The sequence below is a fragment of the Cucurbita moschata genome, unplaced genomic scaffold, assembly GCF_002738365.1.
Source record: "Cucurbita moschata cultivar Rifu unplaced genomic scaffold, Cmos_1.0 Cmo_Scf00019, whole genome shotgun sequence".
Lineage (NCBI taxonomy): Eukaryota > Viridiplantae > Streptophyta > Magnoliopsida > Cucurbitales > Cucurbitaceae > Cucurbita > Cucurbita moschata.
This window is the reverse complement of record NW_019268535.1, coordinates 4,497,862-4,514,854: the sequence shown is the minus strand read 5'-3', so window position 1 is coordinate 4,514,854 and position 16,993 is coordinate 4,497,862. Positions and strand designations below refer to the sequence as shown.

Below are 16,993 nucleotides of genomic sequence, written 5' to 3'. Positions count from 1 at the left end.
TATTAGAATTAAACAAAAAAAAAAAAATATATATATATATATATATATATATATATATATTTAAAATTTAGATGGGATTCAAATGAGATTCAAAATAGTTATAGAGGGAGATATCTTATAATATTAAATAAAATTTAAATAAAATATTATATCCTAATATTTAAAGAAATAGCACTTTAGGACTTTTGGAAGGAATTTTGGAAGTATTTATTAATAAGCATGTAATTTAAATAATTTAGAAGAAGACAAAACAAACTGAAAATGGAAACCATGAGTAGACATTCATGTCTACGTTACTATATTATATTTCATAGAATGATATGTCCATGCATGAAGATTTTTATGTTGTTTTACGAGAACAATTAGAGGTTCGCCAACTAACTTCTAATTGTGAACTCAATTCGATTACCAAAAATTCGAATAACATTTTATAACTGGTTAATGTATGGACTATTAGAGGTTTTTTCAGTTAATTTTCTTTTGGTAAACCTATCGTGGAATGGGTTCAAAGTAGCATTTTTATACAGGTTGTAGAACTAAGAGCCCTCAAAATGCATGAACCCGGTCAGAACTTTATAAATACTTTGTGGGTGCGGTGAGGGGATCTCCAACCACTCTTTAATCATGATATTGTTCAAATGAGAGCAAGGGACCACATAAGTAGATATGAGTTAGACTAAGGTCGCAACATCCTTTATGATATTTATATTATGGCAACTAGGGAGATGTCAACTAACCCCTATTAGAGAATTTAAGAATAGTGTTCATAACGATATAATGAGAACTATGAGTTGAAACCAATATCTGGGTTACACCTCGGGTACCTACTAGCTATAGGTCTATAATAATGATGATAATGACGACGGCGATGGTGAAAGGGACTAGTAGAACCTCTAACCAAGATACCTTAGAACTTAGAAACTCGAGAATAAACCATGAGAATTGATGGCCCAGACAGAGCTAAGAAAAGAGAACTTATGATCTCTGCACCTGACCCTAAGTTAAGCTTACATAAACGGTGTATACTTAGGGTATTGCCTCAGAAGAGCCTGTAATTTAGAAACAAAACTCTTAACTATGAATAAAATACACTATGGACAAATCAACCAAATATCAACAAACATCAACATAAGACTTAAGAACTATGAGTTGAAACCAATGTCAGGGTCACACCTCGAGGACCTACTAGCTATAGGTCTATGATGATGATGACAATGACGACGCCGACGATGACGACAATGATGAAAGGGATTAGTAGTACCTCTAACCAAGATACCTTAGAACTTAGAACCCCAAGAACAAACCATGAGAATTGATGGCCCAAACAAAGCTAAGAAAAGAGAACTTATGACCTCTGCACCTAACTGACGGTATATACTTAGGGTATAACTTAAGAAGAGTCTGTAATTTAGAAACAAACTCTCAACTATGAATAAAACACCATATAGACGAATCAACCAAACATCAACATAAGACTTGAGAATGAACTAAGAACTATAAGCAAGTTACTTAATATTTTTATACTCATCCATACTACTTTAACCTTTTCAGATGAAGTCTAGATCGTATTTTTTATAATGTATGTGTTCATCTACTTAGTTACCTGCATGTGTCATTTTATCGTATCAAAACATGTTTTTGTGTATTGGTATTAGAAACATAAACTAAATTAAGAACCATCTCATGAATAAACTTTTTTATAATAGACTTATTCACTTACAAGAGATGAACTTTCGGTTTGTAATGAAATTCTTTGGTTCATAAGATTGTATAGCAGCAAAACCTTCAAGAAATACCAACAGTCTTATTGAGTAGCCACAGCATAAGTGCAAGTTCAATAGCGAAAACGGATTTCAGCCATGTTCGATCCACCACGAATCCATACACTGTAATTCCTCCTTTGTTATTCTTCAAATATGTCACTACAACACAGAAACAAATACATGTTAGGATCGCACAACAACGCACACACTCGAACAAGATGAACACAAAGAATAGGAGAGAGAAAATTCAAAGAGGAATATTAGCCAAAAGTTTTATTGATAACTTCAGATATGTACACCGAAAGAATACAGTGGATGAAGAAAGTATATTTTGATAGCGCTGTCTAATCGGGTATATATATGGTTTTAATTTACTAAATATAAGTTTAGCATATTTAATCACCTTATAAATATAATGTACCAAATCTTTACTAAATGGATACTATATACATGTTTATAGAATATCTACCCTATATATCTCTACTAAATCCTTTACTATAAATAGTCATCCGGCTCCTCGGAACCTTACCCTCCATTCATAACATTTAAGTTCATGCATGTTTTTACATACCTAATGCCTGCCTCTTTTGGAATGAGATTGTATGAGCAAAAACCGGCATCAATTTCATATCATCCTCGTCGTCCTCGTCGTCTTCTTCATCATCATCGGAGTTGAATTCAAACGCCGCAATCACAGATGCTGTCGGAGTCTCATTGTCGAGGTCATCGAACGTGTTTATAGCAGCCGATACGTGCCACTTGGCAGCAAGGCAAGTGATGGACTGTGCTTTGTGAGTGATCTTTGCAGCACTACGGAGGCATATGAACAAGCCTGTCACTAGGCTTATGGAACATAACTGCATACTCAAAACTCATAGATTTTTAACCAACATAGAAGAGAAAGAGATGAGTTAAGGAATTTGATTACCGCAAGTTGTCCAGTTTTTGAGAGGTTAGCAAGGGCATGTGATCTAGTAGTCATCAAAAGAGAGATGAACTGACTGGCAGTGACCAAAATCAAAGACAAGAACATGAACACTCTGAAGCGATGGCTGATGGTGGTCAAGGTTCTTCTGAGGCCCAAATGCTGCATCAAGATGGTGCCGACGTCGCTTTCGCGATGGAAGACGGAAACGAAGTCTTCGAGTCGGATCATTTGGAGGCGGCAGACAAGGCGGAAGAGAATACAGACGAAGAAGAAGATGGAAGTTCTGTAAAGCCATGAGAAGAGCTCTAAGGTGCAGGAGGTGATGTAACTAAGGTACATGTTGCCGTAGTATGGTATTTCGTTGGCTGCTGAGACGTACCACCAGATTTTGTAGGCTGCTTCGGCCATGAAACATGGCAGCAAGAAGAAGGAGATCAGCTCCATTGATCTCTGCAATTGCATTCATAAAACAATTTACAAATGCCAAATACAAACATAATCTACATGTATGTAAATCGAAATATGCCGAAATAAATAAATGAAGCAAAAAGAACAACTTGAGTAAGAGAATTGAGAATGTTTGCTTAATCTACCGCACCCTCCTCATGTATGAGAAAATCCATATCATCATTGGTGCCGTATTAATCCAGCTCGTCGGAGTCCATCCACAAAGATGCGTGCGGGGAGGGGTTTGAGGTGAAGACTTGATCGTTATATGAGAATGAACTCGAATTCTTTCTCGCGAGTGGAAAGACTATTTGTTTCATATGCCAAGATATGATCATGAAATGAACAAAACCTACTTACTTGTGAGTACACCAACTGACTGTTCACAAACAGACTTCAATCACTCCCGAACTCCTCAAACCGGAACCGGAACCGATATTACCTGACCTACACCTATTTATTCTTTCACTGTAAATAAAGACGGTAGATTAAATCTGTCGAGCTACTTACTCCGGAAATTCATTCAATCCTCTTCTCTTCGTTCAAGTCTCATTGGTTCTCTTCTTCACCCTCAAACACAGTAAAATCAGGGAATTCGCCCCCGGATTCAGAGCAAATCTCCCCTCTTACTAAACCATGGGGAGCCCCGAGTAGTTTACCGAGCAAATTGAGTTGTCGGTGAAAATTATCTATTTATAGTAAAAAATATTAAGAGAATATGTCTAACCCATGAAGAGGGACGATACTGCCTTGGCTCTAGTGAGAATATGTCTTAACCCAAGAAGTAGAAGGGGAAACCTAGAGCAAGGGACAAAGACAATGTTGAAGTCGGAAGAGTCGCCATAGTGAGCAAAGGAGCCAATTTTGGCGAGAAGGGTGGCGGCGACTTAGTTGGCGAAGAGGCCAGTGCGGCGCCCAGGTTCCAAAGGTAAATCTCTGCAAAAGGTCGATGGGTTTATAGAGATTCCGCGTATTTCCGAAGAGAATACTGATGAGGATCCTGAGATTAGAGTTTCTGTGAAGGATGAAGGGTTGATTGAGAAGAAAATGAGAGAGGTTATCTTAGCTAAGGGGAAACCGATTGTGTTGGAGAAGGTGAGGTTGTATGTACAGAGTATGACGAAGGGTGATTTGGAGGTCAAAAGAGCAGCAGCCATGGAGACGGCTCCTGCTACGTCAAATCCAGTAGGGGTGGTGGAGAAGAAGATGAGTAGGGGATTAAGAAGCCATTGAAAATTAAGGACGAGAGTAGTTAAACTAGAAGGGCTCTCATACAATGTTTGCTTAATCCACCCGACATAAATGATGTGAAAGTTATCTTTTTATAATCAAATAAATTACAATGTTAGGGAAAGAATAATAAATGGAAATAACAATAAATGGAAAACTACCTACTCTAAACAAGGACAAATATCTGAATATTTACCTTATAATAAAATAACAAGATATTAAATATCCTTAACAATAACCTTACGCGATATGTTTTTCAATTGTTTATGCTGGGGTGAATAAAACATACATCTAAAACTATTTATCGGGAGAAAACACTCATAAATTTCTTTAACTTTTCCTACAAGTTAGCAACTATTAAAAATTTTCCTAAACAAAATACTAACAATTTTCCTAAATTTGCCCAACTTAATAGCTACCGATAATTATCCTAAAATTACTCCACATTATTAACTTATTTTGCTAAGTCATGCTTTTGACTTACATTTTTTTTCGTAAGCTTTACTTTTTCTCAAGATTCTTCACTACGTGAAACTCTCGCATGTCTGTAAATTTTTAAAGTCTTAGTGAGAATGTCTACACGTTGCTTTCTAGTGTCAACTTTACTAGATCTGTCAACTTTACTAGATCTCTGGTCCAATCTTTTTAATTTTGCACCATGCAATTTCTTCCACTCTTCATCAAGCTTACATGTAAAAACTTTTTGTAACGTACTCCTCTTCCCCCAATCCACTAGTTTCTTCTAGTTGGAAACGACCCACGATCGAAATATGTCGAAACAAATAATTGAAGAAGAAGAACAACTTGAGCGAAAAGAGCTTTTGGAACAAAGAAACCTTAAGCACTTGTGCTTTTCAATTCTCTTTGTTGTGAAAATAGCATACATCTTATCAGTATTTATAGTGGTGAAAGCACCACCGATCTCCTAAGCTTTCTCTTCAAGTTCCTAAACTTTCTCGTCAAGCAATACTACCAAATCTACTACTAACAATTTCCCTAAATATAGTAAAGTAATAACTTCTAAACAATTATCCTAAAATTGATCTAGGTTAATAACTTCTTTTGCTAAGTCAACCTTACTCACTCACATTCTCCTCAGTAAGTTTGACTTTGATCGAGATTCACTCCCAGCAATTCCCGTACTCACTCACATTCTCCTCAGTAAGTTTGACTTTGATCGAGATTCACTCCCAGCAATTCCCGCATGTTTGCAACTTTAACCCTTGGTAGGCTCTTGGTGAGAATGTTTGCACGTCTCTCTCTAGTTTCAACTTTACTTGGTCCCTAGTCAATTCTATCATCTTCAAAAGAAATTTTAATTTTACAACATACAATTTCTTCCTCTCCTTTCTTATGTGCAAAGAATTTATTATCAGGCTTACATGTAGAAAAATCTTGTAACGTACTCCTCTATGTTTCAACTTCTTTTTAGGCATGTCTCTAGGTTTCTTTGGTTGAGAGACAAGTTTGAAGTAGAAAAATCTTGTAACATACTCCTTCATGTTTCAACTTCTTTTTAGGCATGTCTCTAGGTTTCTTTGGTTGAGAGACAAGTTTGAAGTCTCATTTCTCTTACACCCTGATGGTCTTCCTCTAGGCCTCTTTGATTGAGATGATAAGTCTAATGAAACACATCGACTTGTAGGATGCACTCCGTTGATTGAAGCAGCCTCTAATTGTTTCTTGGATTTATTTTAATGTCAATAGATACTTTTAGAAGATATTGATAATTTTTCAATAGTACTTTACCTTCATCAACAACGCTCCGTTTCGGTCGTATATCTTGAGGAACGGATCGACTATCTCCACTCTGCTACCTTCTTCTGTCATTTGACGAAGTCCAATAATATTGCTCTTCAAACTCAAGATGTAATACACTGGCCAATAGATGTTCATCGTCGTTCTTACACTGAAATAAGATAGATCCTTTTCCTTGGATCAGTACAATTGATCCATTGCAAAGCTTCATGTTTCTAATAAACTTCTCATCAAGTTCTTTTAACTTTGCTGGAACTCCGGTCATATGGTTGCTCACTCCGTTGTCTAAGTGCCACATGTTGGTCTCCACTTGGTCTTCTCAATCTATGAAGGGGTTTGCCATAACCTTCTCTTCATTGAGAATCAACAGGTTGGGCATTTTCTTGAACAACATTTGTGTGAGCTCTTCATCATCCGAGAATGTGAGGTTTGCTTCCTCATTGCGCTCCTTATTGCAGCACTCTGCCGCATAATGCCCATATTTTCCACAAGAGTAACACTTGATCATACTCTTGTCCTTTCGAGGGTCGGCATTTTCATGGGTTTGTGAGGTATTGTCACGACCTCCTCTATCACCACGTCCACAACCTCTTTTTTCTTTGTTATGGTTGCCACGTTTGCTTGTACCTGAAAAAGAAGAGTCATCTGCATCTTTCTTTTTTGTCCGTGTGAGCCACTCCTCATGTGTGAGTAAAAGGTATTTCTCCTCCTCTTTATCTTCGTAGCCACAAAGTCTCTCCTCATGGATCTTAAGACGACCAACGACCTCCTCAACTGGCATGTTCTTGAGGTCGTCAAACTGCTCGATGGAGGTAACAATCTACATGAATCTTAGGGGGACAGCTCGAAAGAACTTCTTGACTACAGAGATCTCCTCCATCACATCGCCTAATGAATGGATGTCACTAACAATCATCGTCAACTTCATGAAAAAGTCGTCTATTGACTCACCGTTCTTCATAGGATAGCCTCGAATTCACTCCTTAAGGTCTGCACCTTTGCTTCCTTGACACATTCCACACCCACATGCATTGTTTGCAACGTCTCCCACGCTGCCTTTGTCGAGCCCTTCTTTGCCAACATGAGAAGAACGTCCTCCGAGACTGCTTGGTAGATGGCGGCAAGAGTCATCCTGTCTTTACGCTCCTCAATGTCACCATGTTAAACGACGTCCCACACGCCTTGTGCCTGTAAGTTAACACTTATCGTTATCGACCATGCTGCGTAGTTACTCTTTGTGAGTAACAGGTACTGGAGTGTTACACTCCCCTCCTTTCCACTCTTTATCGTTGTTACTTCTCCTTTGGTGACTTTGTATGGTGACGACATTTGTTTAGGCATCCTAGGAACTCTAATACCAAATTTTAAAAATGGTCCACGATCGAGATATGTTGAAACAAATAACTAAAGCAGAAGATCAACTCGAGGGGAGAGAGCTTTTGGAACAAAGAAACCTTAAGCACTTATGCTTTTCAATTCTCTTTGTTTGTTATTGTTAAAATAGCATACATCTTTGTTATTGTTAAAATAGCATACATCTTTGTTATTGTTAAAATAGCATACATCTTTGTTATTGTTAAAATAGCATACATCTTTGTTATTGTTAAAATAGCATACATCTTTGTTATTGTTAAAATAGCATACATCTTTGTTATTGTTAAAATAGCATACATCTTTGTTATTGTTAAAATAGCATACATCTTTGTTATTGTTAAAATAGCATACATCTTTGTTATTGTTAAAATAGCATACATCTTTGTTATTGTTAAAATAGCATACATCTTTGTTATTGTTAAAATAGCATACATCTTTGTTATTGTTAAAATAGCATACATCTTTGTTATTGTTAAAATAGCATACATCTTTGTTATTGTTAAAATAGCATACATCTTTGTTATTGTTAAAATAGCATACATCTTTGTTATTGTTAAAATAGCATACATCTTTGTTATTGTTAAAATAGCATACATCTTTGTTATTGTTAAAATAGCATACATCTTTGTTATTGTTAAAATAGCATACATCTTTGTTATTGTTAAAATAGCATACATCTTTGTTATTGTTAAAATAGCATACATCTTTGTTATTGTTAAAATAGCATACATCTTTGTTATTGTTAAAATAGCATACATCTTTGTTATTGTTAAAATAGCATACATCTTTGTTATTGTTAAAATAGCATACATCTTTGTTATTGTTAAAATAGCATACATCTTTGTTATTGTTAAAATAGCATACATCTCATTAGTATTTATAGTAGAGAAAGCACAACCGATCTCCTAAACTTTCTACTGAATTCTAAACTTTCTCCTCAATTTAAGCCACTAGTAACAAATATTCCTCCTTGAAAGACTAACAATTTCTCTCAACCTATTCAAGCCCATAACTTCTAAACAACTATCCTCAAATTGTTCTAGGTTAATAACTTCTTTTGCTAAGTCAAGCTTATTAAATCACACTTCTTTTTTCGACCACTAACACCAATGGATACTGAAGATTTTGTGGTCGTAAATTAGTATCATGTTGTTTTGCTACCGTTTACCTTCATCAACAAGGTTCTGTTTACCTTCGTCAACAAGGTTCTGTTTACCTTCGTCAACAAGGTTCTGTTTACCTTCGTCAACAAGGTTCTGTTTCTGTCAAATATCTTGAGGAACAAGCCGATTAACTCCATTTTGCTACCTTCTTCTATCATTTGACCAAGACTAATTATATTGCTCTTCAAACTCAGGATGTAATATACATTGGTCAATAGACATTGATCGCTATTCTTACACTGGAACAAGATGGATTCTTTGTCTTAGATCGGTACAATGGATCTGTCGCAAAACTTCACGTTTCCAATGAACTTCTCGTCATGTTCATAGAACTTTGTTCAAGCTTTCATCATGTGATTGTTCGCTCCATTGTCTAGGTACCACATCTTTGTCACCACTTGGTCTTCTCCATCTATGAGGAGATTCGCCATAACCTTCTCTTCATTGAGCACCACAGGTTGGGTATTTTCGCGGCCAACATCAGTGCGGGCTCTTCATTATCCATGAATATGAGGTTTGTCTCTCATTATGCAACTTGTTGTAGCACTCTACCGCATAATGCCAGTATTTTCTACCAGCATAAACCTAACCATACTCTTGTTCTTTTAGGGGTTGGCATTTTCATGGGTTTGTAAGATATTGTCACGACCCCCTCTACCATCACGTCTACGGCCATACCCACAACGTCTACTTTCCTTGTTGTGGCCACTATATTCTTTTGTACCTGAAAAGGAAGAATGAGCTCCATATTTCCTTTTCGTCCATGAAACCACTCCTCATGTGTCAAAAACAGATTCTTCTTCTCCTCTTTTTCGTCGTAGCCACGAAGTCTCTGCTCATGGACTTTAAGACGACTATCGACCTCCTCAACCAACATGTTCTTAAGGTCGCCAAACTGCTCAATGGAGGTAACAATCTGCATGAATCTTAGGAGGTACATCTCGAAGGAACTTCTTAACGAGGAAGATCTCCTTCACCTTGTCACCTAGCAAATGGATGTCTCTGGCGATGGTCATCAACTTCATGGCAATGTCATCTATTGACTCACCGTCCTTCATGCGGATAGTCTTGAACTCACTCTTCAAGATCGGCACATTTGCTTCCTTGACACGTTTCACACCCACATGCATTGTTTGTAGCGACTCCCACATTGCCTTTTGTCGAGTCCTTCTCTGCCAACATGAGAAGTACGTCCTCCGAAACTGGTTGGTAGATGACAGTAAGAGTCATCCTATCCTTACGCTCCAAAAATGTTGTCACCATGCTCGATGGTGTCCCACACGCCTTTTATCGTAAGTTAACACGCATCTTTATCAATCATGCTATGTAGTTACTCTTATTGAGTAATGAATATTTGAGCATTACACTCCCCTCCTTTCCGATTTTTATCATCATCATATCTCCTCCGGTGACTCTGATACCAAATATTGGTTTTGAACCATGATCAAAATATGCTGAAACAAATAAATAAAGTAGAAAGAACAACTTGAGATGAGAGTTTTTTGGAGCACAAGAACCTTTGGAACACAAGAACCTTAAGCACCATGAGTTTCAATTCTCTTTATTGTTGCAAATAAAACATACATCTGAACACTATTTATAGGGAAAAAAATACTAATAGATTTTCTAAATTTTATTACGTTAGCAACTACTAATCATTCTCCTCAACAAAATACTAAAAATGTTCTTAATCTTACTCAAAATTAGTAACTAACGACAATTATCCTAAAATTGATCAAGTTAATAACTTCTCTAGCTAAGTCAAACTTATTCACTCGCACTTCCTATCGTAACAATAATTTGATCAAATAAGCTCCAAAAACCTAAAACCTATGCCATAACCCTGGCTTGTAATTTAAAAAATAATAATAAAATATCAAGAAAACTTACACCGTCTCTTTCACTCCTCATCCATCGTAATAAAGAACTACATTTATTTCTAGGATACCCTAAAAATGATTTGTACACTAAAGTTATTTTAATAATAAAAAGTATTAGGTTAGTCTATGAATTTTTTTCATAAAAAAAACTTAACAATAAGGTGTTTTTTTTTATTGTTTTTATAATGTAAAATTATATTTTTAAAACTTTTTAAAGTTTAAGATATTTTTTATAATTTAAGAAATTTAGGTTTATTTTTTTAACTAATGATTTCTACAACGAATGTTAGGTGAAATCTAAATTGAATGAACCTATTATAAACAAAACAAAAACTATTTTAACATCTAGGTTTATAAATTGTTTTGATACAAGTAACACTAACTTGTAACACATTTTTATATTTTAAATTTGTAATAATTTAATTTATTCTAGAATATAAAGACTTAATTATTATATATTAGAATTTAGAGCTTATCTTTTTTTTACAAATTTAAAAGTATTAAATTGATTAAAAATTAAATGTTTTTTTTTTTTTGTTTGTTTCTGATTAATTTTTTTCTAAAAAAAACCATTTAATTTTATAATTTTTCTAAACAAAAATACTTTAAACTTTCAAATTTTCAAAAATATCTTTAAACTTTCAAAAAAAAATTATAAATACCTTTTCCCTTTTTCAAAACTTCAAAAATACTAAAAACATTTTCTAAAAATTTCACAGAACTTTTTTAAAAAAATCAAAGATATTTTTAAAAATTTTAAAATATTATTGAGTCAGAGTGCAAAAATTCATCGGTTTATTTAATCTTGAAACACTTGACTTGTTTTATTAATTGGAAAAATATATTAATTTAATATTATATATTAGTGATTGGACAACTAACAAACCAGTTATGCAAATATTTAAAATCATTTATTAAAATTCAATAGTTAAAAGTGTCCTTTTTAAAACTTTAAAACCAAATAATTAACCACTTTTTATATATATATATATAGATATATATATATATATTTTTTTTCCAAAATATTCTCTTCAAATTATAAGTTCAAATATTTTAACTCTCGGAAAGGAATTCCACACGGAGTACATCTCCTAAGAAAGCCCAAAACAAAGTCTAATAGCTTACACTCAAACGGAACAATATCATACTATTGTGAAGGGTCGTGATTTCTAATATAGTATCAGAGTCATGCTAATAAAAAATAATTCATATGTCGAACAATATATGTATTTTGTTCAAGGGCTCTAGAGAAAGAAGTCGAGCCTCGATTAAGGAGAGACTATTCTACGATTGTTGGGAGGGAGTCCTACACGGGCTAATTGAGGCTCTATGGCGTACGAATATATCTTCATTGGTATGAGGTCACACTATCATACCATTCTACAAGGTTGTGATTCTTAATAGTATTTTTAACTTTCACATTTTTTTTATATAAAAAAAAAAAATGTTGAGAGAAAATTGGAAATGGTGAGGAAAAAAAGAAAGGAAACGGACCTTTAATTGCTTGGAGTATTCATCGCGAGCCTTGTGGCTGGATTCACAGAGCTTATCCAGGAACAGAAATCGGCTCAATCCCAAGTGGCGGAGCCAGGTGGAGAGGCAACCGAAAGAGAGCGTCGCAACGGCGGAGAGAGAGAGCTGAACGACCACATGGAAAGGCCTTCGATGATCTTCGTCGCAATCGGAGCAAGAAAGGGCGAAGTGCGATGCAATCGGGACGGCGATCGCGAAGGCGGAGAACAGGAAGCAGGACAGCGTTGCGGTGAAGGGATTTGAGTGATCCATTATGCAAATCCATTTCAGAAACGATTCGAACCTCCGCAATTCGGCGGAATCCGATTCCGATTCCGATTCCGATTCCAATTTCAATTCTGATTTTCGCGAATTGATTTGAGATGGAGACGGAGATGGAGATGGAGATGGAGATTTCTTCTCCGGATCTTCCATGGCTTGGGAGGAACAGGGGAGAGAGAATAATATTTATGTTTTTTTTTTTTAATTATTATTAACCATAATATTATTCTGTAATTACTATATAATAATTATGATTTTTTTTTAATTAACTCATTTTCCTCAAAAATTAAACTACAATAATGTTTATTGCAAATAAAAATAATCAAATAATTACTAAATAATAAAACATAAATTAAAATGTTTAAGGACATAAACCTGAAAATTGCACACAACCTAAAATTGATGGGACAGTTATGCAAGAGGATACTTGTACTCAACATATTTTTCCCACTTTCTAATACCCAAAAATAAATAAATAAATAAAAATTATTTTAAACAAAAATTATTATTATGTTTTAAAAAATAATAATAAATTAATAAATAAATAAAATAAAATAAAAACAATTATTCCCATCTCTCTCCAATAATCTCTCCTCAAAGTTCTCATGAAGTATAACACATGGACCCATATAAATTAGAGAAACAATTTTGTAGAAGTTCAAACTTGAAACTGATGTCATGGGCTCACATAGGTTGCATTGGATTTCAAAGGACAGGATCGAACTTTAATTAAGGATATATTCGTGACAACAACTTAAGCTAACCAAGTAACTGGTTTTACTATCGGAATGGTTATATTTGATGTTGACACGTGCCCCGTGGTTCTACACGTGTCATATATATTGATGTGTGAATTGACTGTGAATCGATGTGCTTCTTATATGTTATGTATATGTTATAATATGTGAATTGTTTGATAATAATTACGGTACAATGTGTTCAATGATATGTTTCAGATAGGATACGAGAAGGATGCACAAAATGAAACGTAACTAGAAGTAAGATACATTCATGAAATGTTAAAGTTAGTTTACATATCGGAGTATTATGGATAGGAGAGATTGATGAAAGAATATGGTTAGGTTATAGGTAGAAAGGGATAAGTTTGTGATAGATTGATAGAACGATAGCGTTAGGATACACTCTTGTGATGATATGACTAAGGTACCGTAACGATATGACTATGATAGGTATAAGAATGTTAAGACTATGATAAGTTAGGGAACGATATGACCACGAAGTGTTTACGATATGACATGTTTATGATACTATTGGGTTTTATGTCCTAAAACGCAGAGTTGGTAAACAAAAATATATTCTATTTTCAATAAAGTTATTATTGATGTTTATTAAGTAAAGATTGTTATTGAATAAAGTGAATTTTGCGATCATTAATCTAAATCCAATAAACTAAGAATACTCTGACTATAGTATGATTACTTGAACAATATGTAGAGACATAATAGTGGATCAAGTTCAAGTATATAGTCAAAAGGATCTATAGTACAAGTACCTTATCCTGGGACACTATGAATGCGACCCACTTTTGTATATGATATAAACAATGTGATCACTAAATTGTACATGTAGAGACATGTGAGTGGGGGCGCCCTATGCAATGAGTATTGCATAAGATCGAACCATGAAGAAAATCACTCTCACTTTATAATGTCGTTTACTGTTGAGACTGGTTTTTCACTCGATGACCTAGGTAACTCGACCTTAATCCTGAGCTAACTATGAACTCCTGTTTATTCAGAATTATCCTTAGATTTGCATGGGTGAGAGTGGCCCGAGTTCGCCAAGTCAATAAGTCTCTCATTTCAAGGGTAAGACTGGGTGAATAGCTGAGAACATAGGGTGCAAGATAGAATTCACTCCTACTTGCTTTTAGGGATAGTAGAGAGGTTGTTCCCTTAAGTACTGACTCCAGGTCAAGGGGTCTCACCCTCTCATTGATCTGAGAGGGATTCGGTTTGGTGGTTGGACCACAAACCAATCGTTCGTTAGAGGATCAGTGGGAGTTAAGAAACAAGAAGTAACTTTAGGTGTAAAAATGATAAATTGACCCAACTCTAGTTACGAACAACCTGTGAATGATCAACTTACTAATCATAGTTATATCAAATGGACAGAAATATTTTATAGTGAGGGGAGTGCAACTACTAGGGTACAGTGGAGTGTTCTAGTAGTTAAAGAATGTTGGTTAAAAGGTTAATAAGTTTAGCATGTTAATCTCGGATATTTGGAGCCCATGATCTGTAGGTCCATTAGGTCCCTCTGCTAGCTCATACCGAACTAAACCTTAGAATAGTGTGACGAGTGAGTTTGAAGTGTTCGAACTTAAATTAAGGAATATGGACTAAATATATACAATATATTTAACCGCATTTTGATTTAATTACGAATTAAACAAAATGAGAGAATTAGAGATATTTAAATAAGATTTAAATATTTTAATTAGAATAGGGATTCATAATCCATATGTGCCGGAATTGATTGAGATTGACATTTAAATTAATGTTAAATATTAATTAAATTTATTATTTTGATTTGAAATTAATTATTTAAATGAATGGTTGAATTAAAAAAGAAAAAGCCAAAATGTTGACTTCCCTTAATGGAAAAATCTATGCTTGAGTTAGTGGAATATTGAGTGTCCATAGTTTAACCAAACGGGCATGATTGCCACATAATCCCACACATTTGAGTGGAATTTTGAGTGTTAAAATTTAGTTAATTCAAACTTGTATACTTGACTTAATCCCACAAATTTCAGTGGAATTTTGAGCTTAAAAATTTGGTAATCTCAAATTTGAATGAACGTGCAAATATCACTCTATAAATAGAGTGATCAAGGTACATGTATTTTCTTCCTGACAAATTTTGAGAAAATCTCTCAAAACTCTCTCTTTTACCCGTACTAAATTCCTATCGAGTTTAGTCACTCACCTGATTTCACAATCTCATTCTAAGGCTAGAGAATAGTAGAGAAGACACTGGAGGTGGTTCGAAACTGGTTCGTGAGGAAAAAGGAATTTGAACTACAAAAGGTTAGTATTCAAACTCATCGAGTTTTAATGCTTTTGAACATGCTAGCTAATTTATTATAACTGATGTACTTGGAGTGCCTAAGATCCAAATTGCTTTCGCACGTGTTATAGTAACACCATCAGATACGGTATATTGTGATGTGATATGTTATGTTTAGATTGTTTTGTGTGGCCATTGAGGTAATTGTTGTATAAATTGCACGTTATGAAATATGTTAAAAGCATAGAGGGTTATGTTATGTTTTCTAAATTGTATATATACAGCATGTCATGAATGACATGATATCACGATAAATGAAATGAAATATAACTCCGTTAGCATTATGCATGATATGATAACTAAAAAATGAGAAAAGATATGATATGAATGTAAAACGATAGCGGGGTTATATTTAATAATGTTGAAAATGGAAAAATATTAGGACCTCATGCATTATGTGTGCTCATGCATTGAGGGATACCCCTATTTCATCACGATGGGCAGGGATACGATCATTATGTTTTACAAAATGATGCCGGTAGGGGTACGATCATTATGTTTTACATAATGCTGCCGGTAGGGGTACGATCATTTTGTTTTACATAACGTTGTCATGGCGGTTACTAGTTCTAACAGGTGTCTAGCCTAAGGAGCTCCTAGAGTATGCTCGCCCGACAAGGAAAGTGGCCCAGCGGTGTGCGAACTAACTGGTGAGTCCATACTCGCACGTATGGGTTGTGTGTAGAGTATATGCTACACATCCAAGTTACTCTTTAGGACAGTACCGTAGGAAAATAGATTGAAATGATAGGTCCCGTCATTGCATTCACATGTTCTCGCATTTAACCCTAATAGTGGGGTCACTTACTGAGTATTTCTTTAAATACTCAAGCCATGTGCTACTACATTTTTCAGGTTAAGGCAAGACATTCCTGTACGGCTGATGACGGCATCGCAACTCAAGACCATGACACATGCATAGGGTAGTCGTATTATTTTCTTAGACTTAGGCTAGAATGAGATGTTTTTTTTGTTTTTTTATTTAAACGTTTATTTATTTTATTTAGTCTTTTATTGTGTCATTTTTAAAAGTGTCTTCAAACGCGTAAGTTCATGGCTGTGTTTTAAGCTGAAGGCTATGTTTTATAAAAGTTTAAATGAAGTATTTCCACATTCATGTTTATGACATGTATAGAGTAGCGACCTTATAGAAAATTTCGAGTCGTTACAATACTAAAAAAAATAATAATAATTAGTATTCAAGAAAAAAATAGTTTAGATCATGACTTGAATAACATCAATGCTCGATTGGATGACTTGTCTTATATATGATGACACATGGACAGTGACTCTTACACGTGTCATGTGTTTTGTTATAATGATGTAATATGTTATGATCAGATGAGATTAATGACGATATGATACATCAGGTATATATGGTAGTCATCACATAACTTTACATGGCAAGATATAAAATTACATCCATAGTGTAATGAATATGACATACATATATAGTATAACATCATATATCAATACATAGAGCACGTAAGCATAACATAAAATAATATGGTACATGCAGGGGCCATAAGACATGCACCATCATACATCATTCAATTATCTAAC

At 34.7% G+C, this 16,993-nt stretch overlaps 1 protein-coding gene across 1 annotated transcript; it reads right to left on the bottom strand.

Moving 5' to 3' along the window:
* Positions 1–1,681: 1,681 nt before the first annotated feature.
* On the bottom strand, positions 1,682–12,529 carry LOC111456780. Its single transcript, XM_023098772.1, has 4 exons — positions 12,038–12,529; positions 2,692–3,141; positions 2,335–2,620; positions 1,682–1,922 (listed from the first exon to the last, which is right to left on the bottom strand). The coding sequence occupies exons 1-4, from the start codon at positions 12,488–12,490 to the stop codon at positions 1,786–1,788; spliced, it is 1,326 nt and encodes a 441-aa protein (XP_022954540.1). The 5' UTR covers positions 12,491–12,529; the 3' UTR covers positions 1,682–1,785.
* Between the last annotated feature and the right edge of the window lie 4,464 nt (positions 12,530–16,993).

Excerpts from the sequence above, each read along its gene's own strand:
- LOC111456780 (XM_023098772.1), bottom strand. The coding sequence starts at position 12,490 with ATGGAAGATCCGGAGAAGAAATCTCCATCTCCATCTCCATCTCCGTCT. Across the intron at positions 3,142-12,037 it reads AATACTCCAAGCAATTAAAG|AGATCAATGGAGCTGATCTC; the intron begins GTCCGTTTCCTT and ends ATGCAATTGCAG. Across the intron at positions 2,621-2,691 it reads CAAAAACTGGACAACTTGCG|TTATGTTCCATAAGCCTAGT; the intron begins GTAATCAAATTC and ends TTGAGTATGCAG.